We start from the raw sequence: 25,465 nt of genomic DNA, 5'->3' as shown, positions 1-25,465 counted from the left end.
ATGAATATATGCTGAGCTCCTTGAGCATCCCCAGTGAATCATCAAACTTGAGGGTGGTCTTGTGGACCATTTCCAATAAACCGGATTGTTAGAAAGTCACCTAATGGGCATTCTTCAAAGAGGCTATGGCCCATGTAAAGACTGAAAATCACTGTAATCTAGAGGTGTTAATTTAGAGATAGTAATTGTATTAGTTCACTAGGGCTGACATAACAAAATATCAGGACCACTACTTTCTCTTCCTAGCCCTGTTCTTTTTTTTTTTTTTTTTTTTTTTTTTTTTTAAATTTTAAATTTTATTTTTATATTCCCCCATACAATTGCAAACGCCCAGACAAGTCTGTACTTTTTCTTTGGCCACACCGTATGCTCAACCCTTATGCTAGAACACATAAAATAGCACATTTGGTAACAGAAATTTCATGACAAGTCTTCTATGGTAAAGTAAATTTAAGACATGTTTATCAACAAAGTTGAATGGAGTTCTTTATTGGAAAACTGCTTGGAACTTCTACTATATTAATCTTTAATAAAAAAGGGTTGTTTCTGAAACTTCATCTCAGATTTGGGACACAGATGGTCCATAGTTTAGAAAATTCTGGAATAAGTAATTGCCTCTTCTGTAAAGCCTTAGGTGCATAAGTGTTTTCTTTCTTTTTTTTTTTAAATAAATTTTATTTTGCATAAGTGTTTACTTGCTTTGCATATTGAAATGAGTTATATTCAGTAACTATCTTTCTAACTACCTCAGAAAAATCCTTTGAACTTTAAATCATTCTGAAATGGCCAAATTTACTTTCAGGAGCAAACATACAATGTCTTATGTTTAACATGAAATAGTTATGTGCCTACCTGGGGTAAGCAATCACTTTACTGTTTGTAGCTTTGACATTCTTTCCAGAACAGACTTGATAAAACTTGCACCACATAGCAGTGATTTCAGATAGAACCCTTTAGGTGAACAGATCTTATAAATTAATAAATACCATGGATAGTCAAGAAACTGTAAATGTACAGATCTGTTTTTTCTTTAAAACTTAGATGAAGGAATAACATGTAGTTAGAAATAAGTTCATTGATTATTTAAAAAATCAATCAACTCTGCTGTTCAGAGAAGGGTTGTTTGGTTTCTTCTTAGGATGGAATTGTTAGTGAATTTCTTACATAGTTACTCAAAATGCTACTGGTAGAATTTACAGACTGCTCATCTCCCATTATAACCACTAGATTAGAGTTTCTCCCCAAATTCCCTAATCTATTGGTCACATGAATGTCAAAGTACTCTGACAGCTGCAAACTGGAGACCCAACCATCTATACTGCTCTTACTATTTAGACAGCAGATTGCTGCCTTTTCATTCCAAAGTACCTCCCACCATGATTGTCTTTATATTTTGAACTATTTGGTTCTCAAACACAAATAGTATTTATAAGAATTTGTCATTATTTTCCCATTTTATATATTAATCCTATTGCTGTTCATTAGTGATAACTAGCATCTCCCCTGTGAAAAGCAAATAAACTTGAATTTCGGTTTGCTTATGCAGACTTATCTTGGATAAATAGTCAATTCCTGTTAGAAGTTTTGAAATGTTGAACATTGACATTTCCCAAAACTCTTACAGTTCCTTTGAGGACCTGGGCTAGAAACAACTCTTCATGGTCTATGAGCTGGTGATGAGTAACAGTGAGGTTGAACATGAGCGAAATTTAAACAGTGGACAAATGAGTGAACAGAACTCTTTCTACCACAGTTCTTGCTTGATATATATGTTGGCAGTCATCCTCTTACGGCCTGGATCCATTTATTTTGGCCTTGGGTTGAATCATCCTGCAGTGTAGCACTCAATCCCACTGCAGGAACTAACACACTTTGCTCTCTGCAGCAAGAGCAAAGCAGGCTAATGTCGTAGCTGCGTCCCAGGTGTCAGAGCTAGAGAGAGTACTTGACTGGAAGGAGAATAGTCAGGACTAAAATAACCAGTTAAGCCTTGTTAACTGCCAGCAAGTTCAAAGGCTGTATGCAAAATTAAGACAAATAACAAAGCCAAAATGTCAAAGGTCAGACAGAAACAGGAAGAAAGATACCAGCAGAGGCAGAAATGAAATCACAAAATCGAAGCCATTTTCAGAGAATAGCCAAAAGTCTCCTCGGTTGAACTCTAGTGACATAGTGGATAGGGAGTCTGCCCAGTTTTAAGACAGGGAGTCAGGGTCAAACAGCAGACACTGTGCTTATATGTCCATACCTCCCTTTTTGTGCAGTGCCAGCTCAGGGAGTGAGGCTGGAGTCACTTGAAGTACACTAACTCCCCGCAAATACTTCCCTCCATCAGCCATCCATCACTCTGGTCTCAGCCTCTTACTCCATGGGAACAGCCACACACAGTGTTAAACCAAAAGCCCAGAGGATTGTATTGTCACCATGTCTCTCGAAATTCTTAGTATGAGCAGGTTTTTATGCCTAAATCCAAAACACTATTATTAACTTGTTCTCTTATATGAAAAGAGGAACTGATTTGAGATGGATCTGACTCAAGAAGAAGCTGACTACAGGCCTGCAGGAGGCCTTGCTGGAGGTACAGATGTGGGATTCAGTTGAAAAGCCTTAAGTGCTCTGATATTTTTTTTGTTCTAGTATTTATTTGAGCCAAAGGAGTAAAGAAAGTTGGCAGACAGTGTAACTATGATCATCCCTTACGTTTTATGGTAGGTTAATTAGGGCTCTAACCGGTGTCATCACGCCTGGATTCCTATGGCAACCAGTGAAATAGGTGGGGAAGGGATTAGTAACCACTTCATGTGATGACCACAGGGCCGTGAGGACCTGTCACTTTCCTAGGGATATAAAGGAGGCATGTGAATTCACATTTCTCATTTTTCAGTGGCAGAGTTCCCCTTCCTGGTCTGGAATGGCACAGGGAAGAAATGACATCGATCCTTGGCCCTCTGCTTCCCACAGCAATCTTCATCCTCATCTTAGTCCCACTGCAGCTTCCTATTATGTTCGTTTCCCATAGCTGAAATCTCTTTTCCCTTCGCAGAGGTGATGGGAAGTCAGAGTGGGTGGATTATACCAGGGAATCCCTCTGGCCATAACAGAGGGACAAGCCCATCTGAATATCCAGTAAGATAGCTCAGATTCTACCTGATACCTTTTTTGGGGGGCTGGGGGATTAAGTAGAGTCACAAGAGTCATGGATTCTCCTACCACTCCTACCCAACCTTCTACCCTTCCCTGGCACTGGATCTCAAAAGGAGATCTAATATCTTCTAATATCTTCAACTGATGTCCTCTGCTGAGGTTTGCTCCACTTGGCTATGATAGTCCCAGGTCACCAGGGTCTGAGTTCTGCTCCTGTTCTCTGGGTCCTAGCATTGGAGAACAAGTGGAGTCCTTCAGCCCAGTGTCTGGCCCTGGGCCTAGAACTGTGTATTCCTGCTAAGACAAGAGTTCACACAGCATACAAATCTTTTTGGACTCATGGTATTCAGCAGAATCTGCTCTGCCGCCATTCAGATTTGGTCTTGAATTACTAGCCCTTCTCTTGCAGACAGACTAGAGTTTGCTCCTGCTTCCCTAAGCTCTTGTCACATTCTAAACTTGATCTCCCTTTTATTCCTTCATGTTTTTCAAAATTGAGCATTATTCAGATCCATTTAAAAGGAAAAGAATTTTCAGGGAGACTCAATATTGTCTTAAATGATTTTTATTATTAAAATGAGCAGAATGTATTACAATGTTAATTTATGTTTCTCCTCAGTAAGCTGTCTCTCCCTTGAATATCTCATCTGTCCCTGATGTTCTCTTCTAAGGTAAGAAGGGAGAAGAAGGAAGAGATAGTATAGGAAAAATATAAAGGAAAAGCTAAGGTCAGTTTCTTCTGGTTAGGACGATATTGCAGAAGTCATAGGAAGAGAAGAAAAGAATAAAAAATTATTTCCACTAACAAAACTCATCCTATCTAGACCCAAAAGATTATGAGAAGAAAAAGGTCAGGGAGCAATGGAGAGGGAAGAGGACATAGTCCCAGTTAAAACTTGGGAGTTTAGGAAGAAATCCCACTGCAGGCTTCCCTGCCCCAGTCTGGAGGTGAGTAAAGCAGAGGTAGCTTGGGGGACCCGGTGTGACAATGCCCACAGTGGCTCTCAAATCGCGCTCGCCAGACCAGTAGCATACCTGGGAACTTGTTAGAAATGTCAGTTCTCGAGCCCCACACACCTATCGTCATAGTCTTAGCTTAGATATAGCTATGAGACTAAAATTCATCTTTTAATTTCAAATCAAAACATTTTAATAGAATGTGGTAGATATTAAATTGCTTGCTTCACCCACGTGTTTTTCTGTTACCTTAATTGTGAAATCTTCCGTCACAATCCTAGAAGTTCATAATCTTAACAAAGTGCAGTAACAGTCTTTAGAAACCTACCCTATCCAACGTCATGAAAATATCCTATTTTCTCTTCTAGAAACTTGACTGTTTGACTTTGCACAATTAGATCTGCAATTCATCTAGAATCTATTTTTGTGGATAGTAAGAGAAAGGAGCTCTCTCATTGTTTTCTGCTATGGACGTCCAGCTGACACTACATTTTTTTTTTATTGAAAAAACTCTATGTTCCCACTGCTCTGCAATGCTATTTTTCCCCCCATAAATCAAATATTGAGATGTGTGGAGTACCTATATTGTTCTGCTGGCTTGTAATCTGCACTGGCATGGACCATCTTAGTTGCCGTGGTTTTACTGTAATTCATATTACCAGCTATAATAGTTCTGTAGGAGCCCACCCTGCTGGCCCAAGTGGAGGCTTCTCTTGGTGGGTTCATATGCTATCATGAACCCACACTGGGCTAGTGTGACCTTTCTTGCCTGGGGGACCTCCCACTTGGGCCAGGGGTTACCAAGGAATGTTCCCCTGTGTGGGAAATGTGAAGGATAAATCCAGAGAAAGCAAGGGAATGAGCCAGAAACATAAGCAGCATATGGTTCTTGAAGTCGAGGAACGAACAAGTGTCCAGGTAATGAGGGAAGAGCCTAATTCATGTTTCTTTTATATATATATATATAATTTCCCCGTGAAATTCCCACCACCCATTCACCCGTGCGCCATCACCATAGTCCCTTGTGCTCTTCCCATCCCTGTCCTGATCCTTCTTCTTCCTCCCCCCCCCACAGTATGTCTTTTGTCACCTGTTGATTTTGATTTTTACTTTATTATAGTTATTTTTTTTCCTGATCCTGTATTTGGTTCCTGTACATTCCCCCTATAAGTGAAACCATCCTTTATTTTTCTTTTGATTTATGGCTTATTTTGCTGAGCATAATCCCTTCCAGCTCTACCCATATTGCTGTGAATGGCATGAGTTTATCCTTTTTGATTGCTGAGTAATATTCCATTGTACATGTATACTACATCTTCTTGATCCAGTCATCTATTTTTGGGCATTTGGGTTGTTTCCAAAGCTTACCTATTGTAAATAGTGCTGCAATAAACACAGGAGTGCAGTATTTAATGTTTTTAAAGAAGAGAAAGGAGATTAGATTGGTGAAGTAAGGAAAGAGAGGAATGAGGGGTGATGGGGTCAGCTAGGGATTGTAGCTTTTTTTGTGGGTCAGTTGTGAATTGGAACTGAAATTTTTACAAGGATGGCTTTGACTTTGTGCTGAGAATCCAAATCATTTTTTGAAAGTTTCCTTCTTGCTGCACAGGGGCTAAGGCAGAAGCAGAGAATCTAATTAGCTGTCTTGTTCACAGTCCAGGCAAGAGATGGACTAAGGGATTTAGACCAAGGGCAACAGAGTTGGGGGGTGAGAGCAGTGGGATTGTGGCAAGGACTGTACTTATTGGAAAGGTAGAACCAATCACCTCATAAATGATGGGTTAGATGTGAGTTCTGACAGGAAAGAGAAGCCCCAGATGAATGCAAGATTCAGAATCTGACAAATCTAAGACAGTGATGACTCAAGGTGGGAGGGCAGCTGGATTGAACATTTGTTTTAAGCTGTGTTAAACTGGAGATAGTGAGTAGGCAATTAGACAAGTGAGTCTGGAGTGCAGGGGAGAGTCTGTGCTAAAGTCAAGAGCATATTGCACAGGGTTCAGATGGTGTTGGATAGTCTGAGGTTAAGTGAGTGTGATTAGGGGGTGGGTATGGAAGACAGAACCAGAGTCCCTCCCCGCCACACCTCAGTATAAAAGGTTGGGCAGAAACAAGTCATTAACATAGGAAACTGGGAAAGGTGGCTTGTGAGGTAAGCAGAGAATCAAGACAGAGTGAAGTCCTGAAAGTGAAGGACATGTTCCAGAAGGAAATGGTAATTCAGCAAATCCTAGCATGATTGGCGGGTAAAATGAGGACTGAAAATTCATGATTGGATGTCATTTTTGACGTTGACTATATCATTTCAGTGGAGATGCAGACATCAAAATCAGGTTGGACCGGGTTCTGGAGAGGATGGGGGAGGAGGATTTGAAGGCAATCAGAACAGACAAATCTTAAGAGAAGTTTTGCTATAAGAGGAGCAGGAAAAAAAAAAGCCTTGGATTCCATTATGACTTGGTAACTGCCTGCTAATTGACAGCCTCAGTTAGGCTTTTTTTTTTTTTTCTTTCTTAGTTAACGGTGAAGTTAGAATGCAAAATCTCCCTTTATAAGCATTTATGAGGCACCAATGGAATATTATTATTGTTATTTCCATTATATCAAAGCAGCCTGCAGAATCCTATCTGAAGCTGCCATGCTGATGCCCGAGGCACTGTTTGTTGCTTCTTGCTTTGTTGGCTTCCTTGACTTGAGGCTGCCTGCATTTTTGTGTATGTCCGTATTGAATGGTAAATTCCAATGAGCGCTGTGTGTCAGGGTGTGATTAAGACCAGTGGGAGGTATACTGGAAACAGCACCAGTTAAGGAATCCAGAAAATTGAGACCGAGTCCAGGCCCTAGTTCTGAGAGGCCAAAACTCAGTTTCTATACACAGTGTAGGGGGGATTCCCTCTCGATGGGTTACTATGAGAATGAAACAGTGATGTGTGTGCAAAGAACAGCTTTTGTGATGGTTAGCTGCTAGGGCGAGGCGGAACTGGCGGTGCATCCTCACCACTAACCTGTGGTCCTCAGCTTCACAATGCTGCAGGTGACTACACCTGGAGGTGTCCATCCTAGGCTTCCAGAACATGAACAAGGATGCAGACCAATCTTACTTCAATTCAAAACAAACAAACAGAAAAACTGCTACAGAAATTGGCAGGAACAAAGTAACTTCACATATTGTCACCATCTTTGTCCCCTGGGAAAGGTAGAGTTCATCTTTCCCAAGGGTGGCTGTGACATATAGTATGTTCAATTTGCCATATCCTTTACTTTTTCAGAGTAGATAGTTCACTGATTAGGAAAACACCCTGTGAAGAGGTGTGCTCCTGTGCCTCCAAATCCCATACAGTATAAACCAATGTTACCTCAATAAAGTGAAGAAATTAGACACTGTGATTGAATGTATAGGTAATAAGGGACCTCTTGGGGATATGGAGGTGGCATATCAAACTTTGTGAATCCTGCTGCATTCCCTGGAAAACATTAGGAACATTTTTTCCCCTCGGGGTTGAATGGGACATTTTTTGGATTGAGGCTAAGCCTCGCTCAAAAGTTCACTTGATGGATTCCCATCTGCAGAGAAGGGTGCCCTTTTCTCACCTCCAAAGAAGTGATTTTTCATCAGGGGAGAAACCTGTCACACCTCTGAGCTGCCAAGCCATAAATCTTCTTTCCACCAAGTTGTTAATAGTTTTTCTTGCCACCTTTCCTGATAATCCAGAGTAATTGTTATGAAATATGGGCTTGCTCTGTCTCTCCCAGCTGTGGCCTCTCCAGCCGCTGCCATCCCAGGCAGTGGGGGAGAGGCAGTGACTCTGTGTCACTGGGAGTTTGTCAGAAGCACAGCAGATGCTGTTACCAAGAACGTGACATCCTGGTGAAACATAAGGCTCCAGGCGGCAGCGCTGAAACCTGAGAGCCAGAGGCCCCTCTTGCCCCAAAGCCATCAGCAAGTGGCCTCCACTTTGCTTAATGTACTCTTTTTCTTGGGGAGACAGAGAGAAAATTACCTCTATTTAATCATGGAGATGAAAACATTCTTTCATGTATGCTTTTACTTTATTGCACAGAAACGTATTGAGCATCTAACGTTGCCCAGATGGAAATGAGCAATGTGAATGTCAGAATCAACAGGAATTAAATAAAAAATATTTTCCCTAGGAAGACTATTGGGAGGTATCCATCTAGGATTGTTAGTTCAGTTAGTTAGTGCAGGTTGTGTAGACTGAAGTCTCCTCTGCTCCTCATGAAGAATGTGCTCTGATCAGCATCCTTGGGATTGTACCTGCCCATCATGAGTTCCTGCTACATCTTGAGAAGCCCTAACTGAGGCTTAGATGACTCTTAAGCCCCAAATGAGATTGTGAAATATCAGAAAGATTCCCTTTGGGGTTGCAAAAACTGCCTTTGCAAGCATCATCTCCATGTCTGGACTCAGGGTCCAATTTCTTGATATTCATCTAAGTACCACATGGCTTCGCTGACCAGCAGGGCAGCTGTTCTACATGGTGTTATAGCATCAGAGATGCACAGGTGGCTTGCAGCTCGCAGGGATGTCTCGTCAACAGACATAGGCTGTTGTTATGCACAAGTCTGAGAGGGACCGATGGTGCCAGGTCAATTCACGTTCTCACACAGCACCTGCAATTAGCACACTCTTCACTAAGCATTGGGGATATAAAGTTGAAGACAATACATTGCTCTTAAGGAGCGCAAACATCAAGTGATTTTAAGGCAAGAAGCATCCTGGGCAGGTCTAGCCCTGGTCTTTGCTCATGAATCCCTTGGCAACACATGCATCTTGGTCTTCACTGCTGACCACCTAGTAATCAAAATTGACAAGTTGAGATCTGATAGGATTGCTTTGACAGTTGCTTGAGCAGTGATTTGCATTATAGTTAAAGCTTAGCAATTTAATTCCAATGTTTAATATGAGTGACCACACAAAGTTAATTTAGCACTTCTGAGAAAGTACAGTGAATTAATCAACTGACTTTATCAAGCTCTTTCCCTGTGCCAGGCATTGAACTTAGAGCTTTATAGGAATCATCTAATTTAATTCACAAGCCTCTGAAGTAAGTACTATTATTCACCCCCGTTTTATAGATGAAGGAAGGGAGTCCTGAGCCAAGAATTAAGCTCAGGATGTCTGGCACCGTCTCCTACCCTAATTCTTATGATGAGATATTTCCTCATGCAAGATTGCTTCTGCCACATTGCATCTTTACTTGCTGAATGTTAACACATCCTGAATGGTTGTGTACACCTACATCATTTATTCAGCAGCATAGTGGAGGTTGGGTGGGAGATAACAGATGGCAAGATGCAAGGACCTTAGCAAAGAAATTTAAGGGTAATTTCTGGACCTCACTTCAGTTAATTCCTTTGTCTTCCTCAATATAAAATTCCATCAAAGAAACTCAGGAACCCATATCTTCTGGAAAAAAGATTTGCTGAAAAAGCAAATCAGTCACTCTTGTGTTGAATAGAGACAAGGACTGAATTTTCAGAAAATAGCAAGAGAAATAAGATAGAAAGTCATGTTTCTACCCCCAAAATTCAGTTAGTTAAGCATGGTCAGCCCAATTCTGACAGCTTTCTTACCTTTGGAGGGGAAGTTTTCTCCATCTGCATCAGCCATCTCATCTTTCTTTTTTTTTTTTTTTTTTTTTAAGATTTATTTATTTGTTTCTACGAGCACTGGGTACAGACAGAAGCATGGGAGGGTAAAGGAATTCACCAGAGCGGGGAACAGAATAGGCAGACTGACAAAGTACACTGCCGAGGGGAGCAGCCGGCACGTCAGGAGAGGTCTGTCATGCCATGTAGGACCCTCTCCAGTGGCCGGTGATCGAACCAGTACTGCAGAGGCTGCGGGCAGCTTCGCAGCCCAGCGTTCAACTGCTGCGCCACCAGGGGAGGCCCATATCATCCTTTTTTTATCTTCCTGCTCCTGGACAATTCTTTCTCATTCTTCAATATTCAACTCCAAGATTGCTTTCCCCAAAAAGTCATCCCTAAGTCCCAGACTTAATCAAGTAGTCCTATTTCCCCCATTATGTTAACACAGTAATTATGTACATCGCTATATTCTGTATTAGGATGTGAGCCCCTTTACTACAAAGATGATGGTTTACTCTTCTTTGGTTAACGTTAATACAGTGGCAAGTATAGAATAGGTGTTCAATAAAGGAACGAATATTTCGACCTCAATCAAGACTCTGCTCATAACCAGAGTCTGCCTGCTTAAATGTTTTTATCAGTCACTTGCTTGTAGTATGGGCATGTCCACCAAAGCAAGTAGAAATAGGACTCAAGGTCTAACAGAAATAAAAAACCTAGAGGGAAATACAGAAACAAACTGTTCAACCTGTTCATTACATAAAGAAACAGAGGCCAAGTGTACTCAGGAGATTTCACAAGGTCAGCTGGATGTTCAAGGACAGAACTGCTGGTGGAACTTAGAATTTCTGAGTCCTAAGTAGGTGACCTTTGTCACTTCACAAACGTCCTCCCCCAATGGCAGATCTCATGGTATACTGCCCCATGGGGACGGCGTGTTCTTCTGGTGAATAAATACAACTATGTTAAGAGACCCTCAAAATAATAAGTGAAAAATTACAAACAAAAGGCAAATTCATTTTCCCACATTTGTTGAAAACAACTCACAAAATCTCTGGTCCCTCATAGTGTTCAACCACCACTTCAGAAACAGTTTTCAAAAGTTCAATTATTCCAGGACTTTGTTTACCTATTCTCAAATAATTTAGTGCACAAAAGAAATTTAAAAAGTGTTAGATACAGCTTCTTAGTTCTGAATGGACAGTCAAGGACATCTGCCACAAGGAATAATCTCATTTCAGTCAGAAGATTGATTTCAATAAATCTATTTAAGGGAATAAAGTGGCTATTCTTCCCTTTGCTAAAATATACTTGCAGTTCACAAAGTATTTTGTTGATAGAAATGTTAGTAGGTAATGACAGACACACAGCCTGAAGCCACTGAAGTGTAGCATAGGATCTCCATCAGTCACAAGACATTAAAACATTGCTGTAGTGGGCTATCATTCTAGAGTAATTTGCACAGCTCTTTGATAGAGAAAATACCTGTACATTGGGAAGAATAAGAACTGTAGAGACAGAGAGATATACTTAAGTCCTATTCTATCATGCATTAATTCTGTGTCTTTTGGAGATTTAATCCTTGGTTTCATGCACCAATTGAAGAAATAAGTAGTGAGTATCTACTTGATGTAGGCTCTGTTCTAGATACCGTGAACAGTAGTGAGAAAAAGAGTTTAAAGAATCTACCTTCATCAAGCTTACACTGTCACAAGGAGAGACTTTGGGAGACACCACATAGCCACAAAATAGGAGATATACAGTGTGCTATTTGATGATTAGTTTTATGGGGAAAAATAAGGTTGCAGGTGAGGAAGTGCTGGGGAAAGAGAAAATTTTGGTAGCATAGTCAGGGAAGGTGTCACAGAGAAACAAAATGACAATGGAAAGAGAGTTGAAGGAGTGAAGAAATGAATCAGGTAGGTACATGGGGTAGAAGATTGTGGGCACAGAGAATGTCAGAGAATAACAGGAAGGCTGTATGTCTCGGTCACTGGGAGTGATGGGGAGAGTAATGGGAGATAAGAGTTCAAAGAGGTACAAGAAGAGGAAAGGCAGAAGACCACACTTATAGGGCCTTGTTGGGCAATAGTGATATTTGCCATTTTTGCTAAGTGAGATAGGAAGTTTCTAGAGAGTTCTGAGCAGAGAACTGCCATTTTAAAACATGGAGACATATTTTAAAAGATTATACTGTGTTGACAATAGATAGACAAAGGAAAAGGTGGAAGCAGGCAGGGCAGTTGAGAGGCTAGTGAAATGATCCATGTAAGAGATTGTGGTGTCTTGGACTAGAGAAATAGCCAAGGTGAAAGTGAGAAGTGGTCGAATTTCTGAATATATTTAAAAGAAGTGGCATCAGAATTTGCTGACTGAGTATTTGGTCTAAGAGAGATAGAAGTCAAGAATAACTTCCAGGTTTTTGACCAGAGCCAGGAGAATGATGGAGTTGTCATAACTGAGATGAAGGAAACTGTGGGAAGAACAGGTTAATTGAGAAAATCAATTAAAATCAATTAGTTTTGGATACATCAAGTTCAGGATTCCTATTAAACATCTAAGAGACTAAACTAATTAGGCCATTGGGTTTACCTTGTAGAGAAGAGGTCTAGACTGTAGATTTAAATTTGTCTCTAGATGTTATTTAAAGCAACGAGAGAGAATGAGATCACCCGAAGAAGAGCAGTCTCCAAGGGCTGAGCCCTTAGGCACTTGATGTTAAGAAGTAGGTAATAAAAATTGTGAATGCTCATGTAATTCTGTGTACAAACCCTGTTCTGTGTGCTTTCATATCTGAGCTCATTTATTCTTCACAACAGCCCTGTAATGTGGGGAGTATTATTACCCTGGTTTTACAAATTAGGAAACTAAGGGCAGGTGGTTAAGTAACTTGTCAAGGTAACTTGTCAAGTAACTTGTCAAGGTAAACCCTGCTGAGGTTTGTAGCCAGGATTCCAACCTGGACTGTTGGAATTCTGAGTCTGGGCTTCTAACTCCTTCCTAATAATAACTACTCACCTCCTCAGTAACTAGAAGAGAGGTGCTACTGAAAGGGAAGATGAAGAATGGACAGTTAGTGAGGCAGAAGGAAACGAGTAGTGTGGGGTTGTGGGAAGCAACTCAAGAAAGTGTTTCAAGAAGGAGAAAAGTGAGCATCTGTGTAAAATGATGCCCATAGATCCAATAAGGATGAGGATTCCATAACACTAGGGAGGGTGTTAGTGATATTGACTAGGACATGGACAAGAAAGTTTAGTAACATAGAGTGCGTTTAAGAGAGATGGAGAGTGTAGACAATGAGTTTTGACAACTCTTGAGAGGACTTTTGTTATATAAAGGAGCCTATGAAAGGGCAGTAGCTGGTAGAGGATGTGGGATCAGCTGAAGATGTCTTTTTTTTTTTTTTTGAAAGATTATTTATTTATACAAGAACCGGGGTATAGGCCAGATGGTGAGAGGATTCACCAGAGACAGAGGAGGGAACAGAACAGGCAGACTGATGAAATACACTGCTGAGAGGAGCAGCGGGTTTGGCAGGAGAGGTCTGCTGAGCCATGTGGGACCCTCGTCGGCCGGGCGGGATTGAACCCGTGCTGCAGAGGCTGCGGACAGCTTCACAACACAGTGCTCAACCGCCTGTGCCACCAGGGGAGACCCAAGAAGTCTTTTCAAGATAGGAAAACAAATAGCATAAGGGTGTTGGAGAATGATAAGGAATAGGAAGAAAAACTGATGGTGAAGGAGAGGAAAGATAAGAACATATGTCCTTGAGTAGTCAGGGATGACCTTAGATGGGGAAGCAGACAGTTCACTCACGGGAGGAAAGCAGTGTCTGCAGGCTCAGGAGCTGGTGGTTGGGTAAATGTGGTGGTGTGACATTGTGGGCATTCTCTTCTAATTTTCTTGTCCATAAATTGGGGATTATAGTATCTCTGTCCCAGTTGTGAGGACTAAATGAGATAGCAGATGTAAAATGTTAGTGTCCTGCTTGGTTTATGAGCCAAAATTATAGCAATTTTTTTCATCTCCCTCCTCGTTGGTGATTGTTATGATTGTTTACTAATATTCTTTGAACATTTACAATGCAGCAGACACTGTGCCAAGTACTTGTCATTCATTCCTCAGAGAATAGTCTTCCATTTGTGGAGAGACTTACTGAAGCTCTTAGAGGCAACCAGTTGGTTAACTATTCGATTATATTTTTTTCTGCCCCAATCTCCCCTTCATATTTTAAAGGGTCTTCAGTTCCCTGGGAAAAGATTTTATCAGCAATTGTTCTGGCCTAGGTTTTTAACATTTATTCATTCATCTTGATTCATTTGGAGAACAGTGGCCTGGGGCTGGGACCTGGAAGATAATTTCCACCTGATATCCTTTGTGGGGTCAATGGAGCATGGTAGACTGGTTTAAGCCATTTGCCAACTCTCAACACTGAAATGGCCTCAACATGGTCAAAATCACAGTCCCCCCTAAAAAAAAACCCCCCCCCCAAAAAAACTGTGTTTCTTCTGTTGCTGTGGGAGTAGTGGCAAGTGAGCGCTGAACCATTAATGCCCAGCTCCTGAACATTGATGTTCTCAATCAAGAAGAGACAAAACAGGACTAGAGTGCCTCCGAGATCTGCTCAGGCATTAAATTTCCAGATTTTTCCATCACTTAGACACTCTCTTTTACTGTTTGAAATGAATTAGTATTTCTCCACTGAGACTCCCTGCAGTTAGTTAGGGGAAGCTGTGACTCTCCTCATGGAAGAACTTCCATGAATGTAGATTCCATATCAGTTCTTACAAGTCTGCTTCTCAGGAGGAGCTGCAGGAGCCAGTGTCTTCTTGCTGAGCAATTTTGATCAACCTGTGGCTGCTTTTCCCATGAGAAATAATATTAAAAGAAAGAACAAAAAAGGAACTATTCCTACTCTGGGTAAAAACCAAAGCCTGTAGACAGTCTGGCCCTGGACAAGTCCAGGCTCCCTGGCATGTTCAGACATAACAAGACCTGACCACTGCAGAAACCATCCATGCATACCAGAGATCATCCAGGATTGAAATTCGATCAATTGCCACTTGACAAAGTTTCCATCAATCAGAATGGCACTTACTGTAAATTTATTTGCACAAAGTGGACCTGGGTATGTACTACCTCCCCCTTTGGTATTTACAAGTGCTTTCCATGCCAGGCAACTGGAACACAGCGTGCGAGTGCTGCTTGGTTAGTCTCCTCTATGTTGCAGTCTTAAAACCTGAAGTTCATGTCTATCCTTTGCTGTAACTCACCAGGCATCGGTCTACAACCATATCTGAGAAATGGGCATCTTAGCGTTCTTACAGGCTGGAGGCCTGAAAATTAGCTCTTACCCCAAATAGAAAAGTTTCATAATCTTTTTTTCCTCCAAGGTGGCAATTCACTACCTGGTCCGTTGGAATGTTCCTGATATTTAAGTCCCCAAACTGAACAAGGATAGGGTCTTTATTTTTCTTATGAGACTCACTGTGAACTCAATAGTTTCACTTTTTCTTAAAGCTCTTCTGTATGGTGAGTATCATTAGCTCTGGTGTGCAGATGAAGAAAGAAACTCGGAGAGGATAAGGAATTTGCCTAATTCCACCCAGTGATAAGTGATGGTGCTTACATTTGAACTTAAGTCTACTTGAATTTATATAAACTCTGGTCTATATAAAAGCCCTTAACTTTTAACCATCAAATGATATTACCCCCCTTATTGATTCCAAAATTGTTGAAAGTGTGAGGGTTGCAGAATCCTCCTGTGACTCTATGCTTTATAACTCATATGGCTTCACCTGGAGTCATTCTGGAAGCTGTAAATTCATAAATAATGTCTCCTTGGTTTGGTGAGGCTCTCAGTGCCAGTGGAGACAGATGATCTACGGGCTGTGCATGGTATCATTGCAAGCTAATGTGTTACTTCATAGTCTTGGGTTGCCACCCCCTGGAGCGTTTTGATGCGATCAGTTGTCAGCTTCAGGTCTGTTGTTTCTTTCACCAGAAGCCCAGCCAGTGGGAGATGACAGCCCCAGAGCCCTGCCTGTGTTAGGGGAGCTCTCCAACTCAGATAATGACATAAACGAGTCCGTGTTCATCTGGGGAATCTCAGACAAAGCAGCCCAGAGGACAATCATCTCTGTCGATGAAGGTTTGTTTCACTTGCAACGGGAAAAGCAGCAACAGCAGCAGCAACAGAAGCAGCGACCGGAGCTGGTGCACAGGCTGGGGAGAGGTAAAGGCAGGCTGAAGCTGCTGCATGTGAGTAGAATTTTATGATTTCTCTGCAGCTGGGAAAGGAATGCTGGGGAGGGGGCTTGACTGGGAGGTGGGGGTGAGCGTGTGGACTGGGACTTTCCGCGTGGCCAGGGGTAGGGGGTGATGATATAATTAACAAGTGTATTTGGGGTCTGCCTTTCTCTTCCAAAGGAGGTGCAAGAGTGTATCCACATGCGCTTGCATTTTCTCCACCGCTACCGGTAATAAATGTGAGCAGCAGGTGGGGACTATTTCTTTTTTCTTTTCTTTTTTTTTTCTACCCTCTCTTCATTCTTGAGAGTGGGCTGCATGGTGGAAAGACATCTCAGCCCCCAAGAGCTTTTGCAAGCTGAAGGACACCCCCAGAGGGGTTCTTGCCGAAGTTTCTTTGGTAGACGTGTAGATTGCTGTTCTGTGCCATGGAGTTGCTCTTCTGGAAGGGCGCTCACACCCTGCCAGCCACAAAGGGCCAAGGGAGACTTTTGTCTCTCTGCTTCCCAGCTGCAGTTGCCTGTTGCAACCAGCACCAAATCCAGCACAACTTAACCTCTCAGTCGTCATGGTTAAAAGAGTTCATGTGCACAGCCCAGGCATGAGCAAGCATGGGCTGTACTTCCTGCATCTTCTCTGCCTGCAGCAAATAGCTCATTTCTCGGGGCTAAGGGCACAGATGCCATCTTCAACTTTGGGAAAGTTGTGTGTGTGTGTTTGTTTTAAATCAAGCTTTGGAATTCACTGTAAACACTGGCTAGATTGAAGCTGCACAGAGCAGGAGAGATCTTTTTGCTTTAGAGCATTCCTGCAGGTGGCTGCAGGTTGGCTTAGCCTTGGTAGCTGGTTAGTGTCTTAGAGTCATTGTTTCCTGGTGCTAAATTCCATGTTGAGCCAGAGTACACCTGGTCAGAAACTTGCTTGTACTCTGGTTTTCTAATGACATGGTGCCTTGCTTTCCATCCCTCCCTTCTGTCTTGAGAAGTTCCCAGGTGACTGGGCTTGCCATGGTGCCTGTTTAGATGCTGAGCATTTGCAGTAAGTGCAGACAAGTTCACCTTCTCCAGGAAGAGGGGAGGATGGGGGAAAAGATGGAACAAAGGGGGGACAATTTGCTTATTTTAGAGCAGGTTTTGAGTAGTTGTGCGTAATGGAGGTGAAAGATGGGAGGCGCCACCCCCCTGGAACTTGGCCTGGAGGAGAGCATTCCCGGGGTGCTGGGGCAAAGGGCTGAATGCTGTTAGGCTGCAGGGTCAGGGCCCCTGTTCCCAGGCTGCTATGGGGTTTGTGTGGAATATGAACCAGGGGGTGGGATTTCCGGGGCCTCCTCTCGCTGCGGTGGTGCGTTCCAGCCTTTCCCACACATGGCACCCAGGGTGAACAGATGACGCTGCTCAGGGCTGGATGAGTGGCTCAGGGGCTCAAGTGATCATCCCAGTGCAAAGGGTTCAATATTTGCGGCATGACAATACCTACACCCCATCTACTACCTGGTGGAGTGTTGGCATAGAGGTGGGAAGGATCTTATTCAAGCAACCCAGGGAGCATCAAAGAATAGAGGCAAAAGGGGCAATCTTATTCCTGAGCTTTGCTTATTTATTTTTGCCATTACTGGTAACAATGCATTATGAAAACATCACGAAGCGTATTTTTAGAAGACTTTCTCCTAATCTCACTGTTTTAGCACCTCTGTGTTTTCTCCTGGTCTTTGACACAATTTTAACCACAGTCTAAATAGATTCATTTATTCTGCTTCTTTCTCCTCCATGGTATTCCATAAGCAGGTTCTCATCTTCCAGTGTAAGTTTCATGTAGGTCGTTAATTGTGGTTGCAGTAAATGGATTAATCTCTTTAATAGATTTTTCATAATCTGTTTAGCAGTTATTGGCTATTTAAATTGCTTCTTGTTTTTCCATAATTATAATGTTGTTATGGCTATTTCTGTGCATAAAGTAGAAATTTCCCTTTTAAAAAAAGCATTCAGGGGAATGAATTCTCAACATTGATATTAGTGAGGTTAAAAATAATACACAGATTTTTGTGGCTTTTCATGCCTATTACTAAACTATTCTCTAAAACATATTTCCATTGTCAAAAAACCACCAGTAGTAAAGTCTAGATAAATATCAATTTGTCTAGAGACTGATGCACATTAGATTCTTTTTCTCCCCCACTCTCTAAATTAGAAACTATAAAAAGGTACTGGTCACTTTTTTAAAGTTTGCTTTGGAGTCCCATTAAGCCAGGCAGTAGCATTCTCCCCAGGACAAGCTTGCAACTTCTTGGTTCCCTTGCTTTGTCAATGACTCCCAGGAGGAATCCAAGTTCAGCCACCTCCCTTTCCAACTCTAAGGGGTGAAGAAGGGAGGGGGCAGAAAACTCCCCATGCTGTACCAGGGCACTTCACAAAGATGAGTAGGGGGTCACAAAAGGGGGAGCCAGCCTAGCATCATCTCCAAGCCTTGGAGCTCAATCCCAGGAGGCTCCCTTGTCCTCTGTCTTCTTCCCTGACCCTGGCACATCCCGCATAGATATAAAATCATTTGTTGGCAGGACTCAAGGCTGAGATTTGCCAGAATGGATGGGTGTGGGGTCCTTGGGAAGGTGAGGACTAGCTAAGCTTATTTGAAGGAAAAAAATACATGTTTTAGGGTCTCCTCTGCCCTGTGTATTTCTCCCAAATGTATATGCTTTAATGATGGCAGTTGGCTAAAGGCCAACTCTTATCAAATAAGAGCTGTAGAATGTTTCTTGTTCAATCCCGACCTCCTCTAAGGACAATTTCATCAACAATTTATTATTTTCTTTTATTTCCCTTTCCCTTGTAGCTCATCAATCTGGAGATTAATCTGTGCTGTTCTGACCTCCTGTGAAGCACACCATAAATTGCTTCGCTGCTAATCTCTTTTGTTCTTTCCCTAATTATTTGTGCAAAGGCCAAGAATACCCACTGGGAATCACACAGCAACTCATCATGCATTTGCCCACCCTGACCTACAAAGTGGGAAGGACAGTATCTTGGGTGCAAGATTTTTCCACTCTGCATAAGTGGGTTTGATAAATGTGAGTTTTTAAAGAGTGGTATTGACTCTTTCAGCCTGCAAAGGCCTCATAAAACCGATGGGCCACTAAGTGGCTGAATTCAAGTGAAGGTGATAGGGCTGTTGCTTGAGTTGGAAAGGAGCTTTCCTACTTGAGAAAATGGACAGACCAGGAGAAAGGCTGTGCTGGTAATCAGCCAGAGAGAATGAAACCTTTGCTCATTAAGAGCAGAATAAGGGACTTTTAAATTTTACACAAGTATTTAAGGAAAACAGTAGTAAGGGCGTCCCTTAAGGTTTGTCATGTGCTAGGACATGTTTTAAAAGTTCCATCTACATTTGACATTTGATTCTCTCAACAATCCTTTAGAGTATTTCCTGTTGTTATTTTATAGGTTTAAAATTTGAGAGACAAGGAGGTTATGTTGGAGGATACATAGAGTCTTGTATATGGAGGCCAAGGGGTAGAAGAAAGAGGCATGGGGGGAAATCTAAAATGTGTGAGGACCACACGGTAAGCCCAAGTCATCCCACTCCACAGTCTGTGTTCTTTCTTTTGTTTTGTTTTACAGTTCAGTTTAATTTTAAGGAGAGGGCAGGGGAAATAAATTGCTGTTTATCTTTTATAGAGAACAGCCCAATTTGTAGAACAATATCTAATTAGCTGAAAGAGAAGCTTAAATCATATATATATATATATTAATTTTGTTTATTTTTTTAGTTTTATATAATTTTACATCATTTTTCATTTTTTCACATTGTATGCATTTCCACAGTCTATGTTCTTAATCACTGCAAAATCAACTCATTTAACACTGGTAGAGGGAGCGATTGGCAGTCTAAAACAATATGAAAACACTACAGTACAGCTAAAATGTATTAGTAATAACAATAATAATGACAATCATGATTTCTATAACTATAATGACTAACAATATATATGCACCAGTTACTTATTACTGAAGTTTGGTGCATGGATTTTGATTTAATTCTCACAATAGTATTCTAAGATGGCCACCATCTTTTAAAAAATATTTATTTATTGTTTGCATGGAAGAACTGGTGTGTAGGCCTGATGTGTTGGAGGGTAGGTGAGAGGATTTACCAGAGACAGAGTGGAGAACAGAACAGGTGAATTTACTGAAACACACTGCTGAGGCGAGCAGTGGGTGAGACAGGAGAGGTCTGCTGCGCCATGTGAGTTAGCTTCTTGGCCAGGGATCAAACTCAGGCCATATCTGTGGTAGCTCTGAGATTTAACGCCTAGGCTACCAGAGAGGCCTGATGGCCATTATCTTTATCTCTATTTCAGCAATGAAGATATTCAGGCTCTGAGATATTATGCAACTTGTCTAAAGTCACAGACCTAGTGAGTTTGACTCTGAAGTCTATTACCTATGACCATACCTCCCTGATGCATCAACAGCTTAGCCCTGGATCAAAGAACAGAGCAGTAGTAATAAAGGGTTTGCTTGAGACAGTGGAGGTAGGCTCAGTTGCCTCTCCTGTTCTCTTTATACTTAGAACTTTTGAATGACTTCTAAATCACCCTCCCATGATGTTACACAAAACACTTGATCTCAGCTCGTGTCTGACACTGTCTCAAAGACAAGTTCCTAAATAAAGAAGACTTTGAAAAATATCACCCCGGGGAAGTCATTGGTGCCCTTATAAGAAAAAGACAAGAATCTCAATTCAACACCCACTATTGTTTAGTATTCTGGACCTGAGCAGTCCAATATGGTAGCCATTAACCCCATGGGGCTACTGAGCACTTGAAATGCACCTGTTCCAAAGTGAGAGTGCCATGAGTGTAAAATGTACTCCAGATCTCACATATTGGTATGGAAGAAAGTAGGTTATTTCAATAGATATGTATTGATAATATATTAAAATGATAATGTTTTTGATATATGGTTAAACAAAATATAGTCTAAATTTTTTACTTTTAAAAATTATGGTAAAATTTACTGTTAAAAATTGAGTGTACAGTTCAATAGAGCTGAGTATTCTCATTGGTGTGCAATCTATCTCTTGTACTCTTTGCCTTGCAAAACTGACTCTCTATACCCATTAAGCAATGCTTCATTTTGCCCTTCCCCATGATCCCTGGACAACCACCCTTCTATCTATCTCTATGAATTTGACTACTCAAGATCATTCATGTAAATGGAATCAAAGAGTATTTGTCCATTTCTGACTGGCTGATTTCACTTGGCATACTGACTTTAAGATACATTTCTGTTATAGTTTGTGCCATAATTTCCATCCTTTTTAAGGCTGAATAATATTCCATTACATGTATCAACCACATTTTATTTGTTCATTCATCCTTCAATGAAACTGGGATTGTTTTCAACACTTTTTGCATTTTTTAATGTGACTCCTGCAACATTTAAAATTGCTTATGTGGCTTGCAGTTGTGATTTATGTTGTATTTCTATTGGGTAATACTGCTCTCAACTTTTCACTCTTCTTAATGCTTACTGCTTCTCCCCTGCATACACAAGTCCTCTGCTACCCTTCCCCAGATGTTCGTTTGGCTGCCCTCTTCCTCTACCCTGTGACTTGAGCCAAAAATTTTAGCTCTGATCAAGCGTTGCCTTTTATAAGGATCTATGAAAGACTGTCAGGTTCAGCAAAGTTTTCTATAATTGAATGAAACTGACATTTCTCAAGAGGAATATTCCCTTTTTCCATAATACATAAGTAGAAGGCCCAATAAATTGGAACTGAGAAATAAAAGCTTTTGAAGTGATTTGATGTTTTAAAAAGTCAACAGCTTTCCTCAACTCACAGTAAGGAGAATTTTATTAACCACCAAGCAGGGAAGAGTACAAAACCAATAAAGTATAAATTCAGAGCAGAACTCTATACTGGCCTCTCATTTCTGAAGCACAGGTTTCATACAAAGACTCAAATATCTAGAGATTCAAGACTTTGGAATGTTGTCTGTGTCTTTTGAATTTCTCATCAGTAACAGGATAAAACCCAAAAGCTATAGCATGGTACCCAAGACCTTTCAATGTTCCAATTTCCTTTCCCACCAATCCCGGGGGCCTTGTTACAAGGACATAAGTATTTCTTACTAGTTTTCAAATGTGTGGCATACTCCCAGACCTCCAGCCTTGACAATGTTCTTAGTTCAGCCCAGAGAACCTGATCCATGATATTCACTGAGTGAAAACTTATTCTTCAGGGCATAGTTCACAGCTCACTCCCTTTCTAAACCTTGTTCCCTTTCTAAAGGGATCTTGACCCAGTGTTCAGCAGGGTCTTGGCAGGATGGAGGTGGCATACTTCAATGAATGGTTAATGTCAGTTGCATGATGGGACTATTTATAAATTTGTGGGCAAAGGAAAAGAAAACCAAGATAAAATGATGAAACAGCTCACGACTAGCAACTGTTGAAAGCAGGAAAGAGGAAATAGTTCTTGAAACATGATGAGACTTATAAGAGAGGCCTCCGGACAGAAGCCATGGCCTCTCTGAGAACAGTGCAGTTCTTGCCAAACTGTAGCGTGACAGAGAGGGAGTTCCCTTCCCTCCATTGTCTGCCCTCCTGTCCACTGAATCCATCTGGAAACCAGGGTCTGAGTGTCTGGGGAATGCAGTTCGCTGAGGTCACCTCCCAGAACACAGAGCAGGTGGGACAGGGTGGCAGGGGAATTTAGAAGGAATTTAGAAGGGCAAATGGAGACTCTCAAGCACAAGCTCTGCCCATCTCCAGAAACACTCCCTTCTCAAGACTCCTAAATGGTACCACTTATACCACGAGCCAATGCATATCCTATTGTACTTGTGGGCTCAATTAAATGTCTTTTTCTCAACTATACATGAGACAATGAGCTCTGAAGATCACTTTCTTCTCATCCATACACATATTTCTAACACCTTGCAAAGTAATTGTTGTAAATATATATGGAGTGTATGAGTGTATTCTTCTACTACACATATTTGTGTGTATATATGTTTGTGGGTGTGTGTGTCCCCTTTGGAATCTGGATGGACCTATATGATTATAGATTGGGAATTTCTCAATGAATTGACTATATAGCATTAATATCTTCCTCTTTCGAATCCCAGCTAGAGAGCTAAAATGATTAGAATAAATCATTCTCAATGTCTCATTATGCTGTAATTGGTGGCACATTAAGTTGTGAGAAATTGAGAATGTTCCTACCACTTAAGTGGTAGGAATCAGTAGTAAGTTAGACCAACCATGAAAATAAGTGATTGCATAGACATCTGAAAGAAATGAAGCATTTGTTTGAATTAAAATCAGGCAGCAAGAGAAAAATAAAAGAAGAAAAAACATATAATGTATATATGTAACGTGCCTTTTCTTCATAGCTTTAATGCTTTCAAACTAAAGCAACTGGGATGGAGAGTTTGGGGCACAATGAGAAATGCCAACTAGGGTAATAGAAAGTAGAAGACGGAGTGGAGGTGCACATGGGATCTGGAGGCCATGGTCAAGGCTGAATCTGGCACAGCCAGGTTGTCCCAGGACAACCGAACAATGGGTGAGGACATCACGCTGAAGTATGTCAGTGCACTCTGGATTTGCTCACTCTTCTGGGTCAACTTTTTTTTTTTTAATATTTTATTTTATATAATTCTTACATCATTTTTCATCTTTTCACAATGTATGCATTTTCCTTCTGGTTATATTCCCCATACAATTGCACTCCCCCCCCCCCCATTTTGACTCTAGTTCTTCCTCTCCCTGCCCCTCCCTAATCCCCCCCCCCCAGTGTGTCTCTGGTTTATAGTTGCTTGTTGATTTTGATTATTACTTTGCATTGATTAGTCTTTTTCCTGGTCTCTTACTTAGGTTTTCTAAATTCCTGCTATGAGTGAGACCATCAACTTTAACCTGGAGTTTGGAGCTAATATTAATGTCCTTGGGTTGCCATAGCAAAAACACCACTCATTGGGTTACTTAAAACAGTAAGAATTCTCTCACAGTTTTCTGGAGGCAAGAAATCCTGAAATGAAGATGTTTGGCAGGCCTTTCTTCTTCTGAAGGGGATAGGGATGAATTTTTCCTTGCCTCTTCCAGTATCTGGGAGTTCTGGACTTTCTAGGCCTTGGGGCTGAACAGTTTCTCTCGCCTCATCTCTCTAGGGTGTTTCCGGCTGTGTGTCTCCTCTGTGCCCGTGTGTCTCAAATCTCCCTCACTTTTTTTTTTTTTTTTTTTTTTTTTTTTAATAGAGGCATGCTTTATTTATTTATTTATTTATTTGTTCGTTCGTTTTTGTTTATACAAGCACTGGGTACAGTCAGAAGCGCGGGAGGGCGAGAGAATTCACCAGAGCCAGAGCGGGGAGCAGAGCAGGCAGAAGGACCGAAGTACACTGCTGAGGGGAGCAGCGGGCGGCAGGAGAGGTCTGCGCGCCATGTGGGACCCTCCTCTGGTGGCCTGGGAGCAGCCAGGGATCGAACCGGCGCTGCAGAGGCCGCAGGCAGCTTCGCAACCCAGCGCTCAACCGCTGCGCCACCGGGGAGGCCCTCCCTCACTTTCTTATACGTGCACCATTATTGGATGTAGTGTTGTAGAAATAAATTCTAGCCTTTTACCCAGGCACAGGAAGAACAAGCGGTACTTCAGGGATGGTGAGGTCAGGAGAAGATTTATTACTCACGCATGAGGTCCCAGACCTGGGAGCACCGGTTTAAAGACCAGGGGTTCCTTTTATACACAACTGTCCCCATATCTGTTACATTGATAGCATCATTTTTCAGCAGATATATCCATTTGTGGCAAAGTCCCCAGACAAGGGGGGCCAGGCAAGGGGGGAAAGATGCAGGCATTCAGGGATGGCCTTGGAGAGACAGACCAGCTGGTTGGCTGCCCCACCTTGTTGATAAGAGTGCTGAGGCCCTGGCCAGGGATCTTGAGTGGGAAGGAGCTTTAAGTAAGCAAACTTGTTAATTATGCCTGCATTGGAGTGTTCATTGCACCTGGGCTGCAAGTTCTGCTGGAATCTTTATTCATTTGCTCAATAATATATTTTCTCATCAGTAGGGCCCATCTTAAGACAGTGTCTCATCTAGCAATCCTTAATTCAGTCTGCAAAGATCTCATTTCTAAACAAGGTCCCAGTCACAGGTACCAGGGGGTTACAAATGGACGCTGCTTGGGGGGTCACTCTTCAGCTTACTGCAGAGGTTATGGTAGCTCTGTGAGTCAGCCTGCTCTCCCCTGGCCGACCCCCCCCCTCCTATCCACAGCCTCTCGACTTCCTGAGTCCAGCATCTTGAGCCATCAGTTATTCCCATTTTCTCTTTTGTATCTTTGACATCTTTTATCCTAGGCTTCTCTTCAGTCTGCAGACATGCTTCGTTCCTTCCTTCCTAAACCTCAAACTGCCTTCTCTTTGCCTGATTCTGCCTTTGACGACGAACCCCTTTCCAACGCTACTGTCATCCAGGGAAGCACCCCTTGTCCCCTTC

General features: G+C 41.8%; 1 protein-coding gene across 1 annotated transcript in view; it reads left to right on the top strand.

Moving 5' to 3' along the window:
• Nucleotides 1-25,465, top strand: part of ANKFN1 (ankyrin repeat and fibronectin type III domain containing 1) — a 577,395-nt gene that overhangs the window by 205,730 nt on the left and 346,200 nt on the right. Inside the window, exon 7 of the mRNA XM_054689196.1 lies at nt 15,719-15,975. Coding sequence (XP_054545171.1) covers nt 15,719-15,975 — 257 coding nt within the window. The remainder of the gene's footprint in view (nt 1-15,718; nt 15,976-25,465) is intronic.

The sequence above is a fragment of the Talpa occidentalis genome, unplaced genomic scaffold (assembly GCF_014898055.3).
Source record: "Talpa occidentalis isolate TD23 unplaced genomic scaffold, MPIMG_talOcc4v2.1 talOcc4.7, whole genome shotgun sequence".
NCBI classification, from domain to species: Eukaryota; Metazoa; Chordata; class Mammalia; order Eulipotyphla; family Talpidae; genus Talpa; species Talpa occidentalis.
Note: the sequence above shows the minus strand (reverse complement) of the source record. Positions and strands in the feature narration are given on the sequence as shown.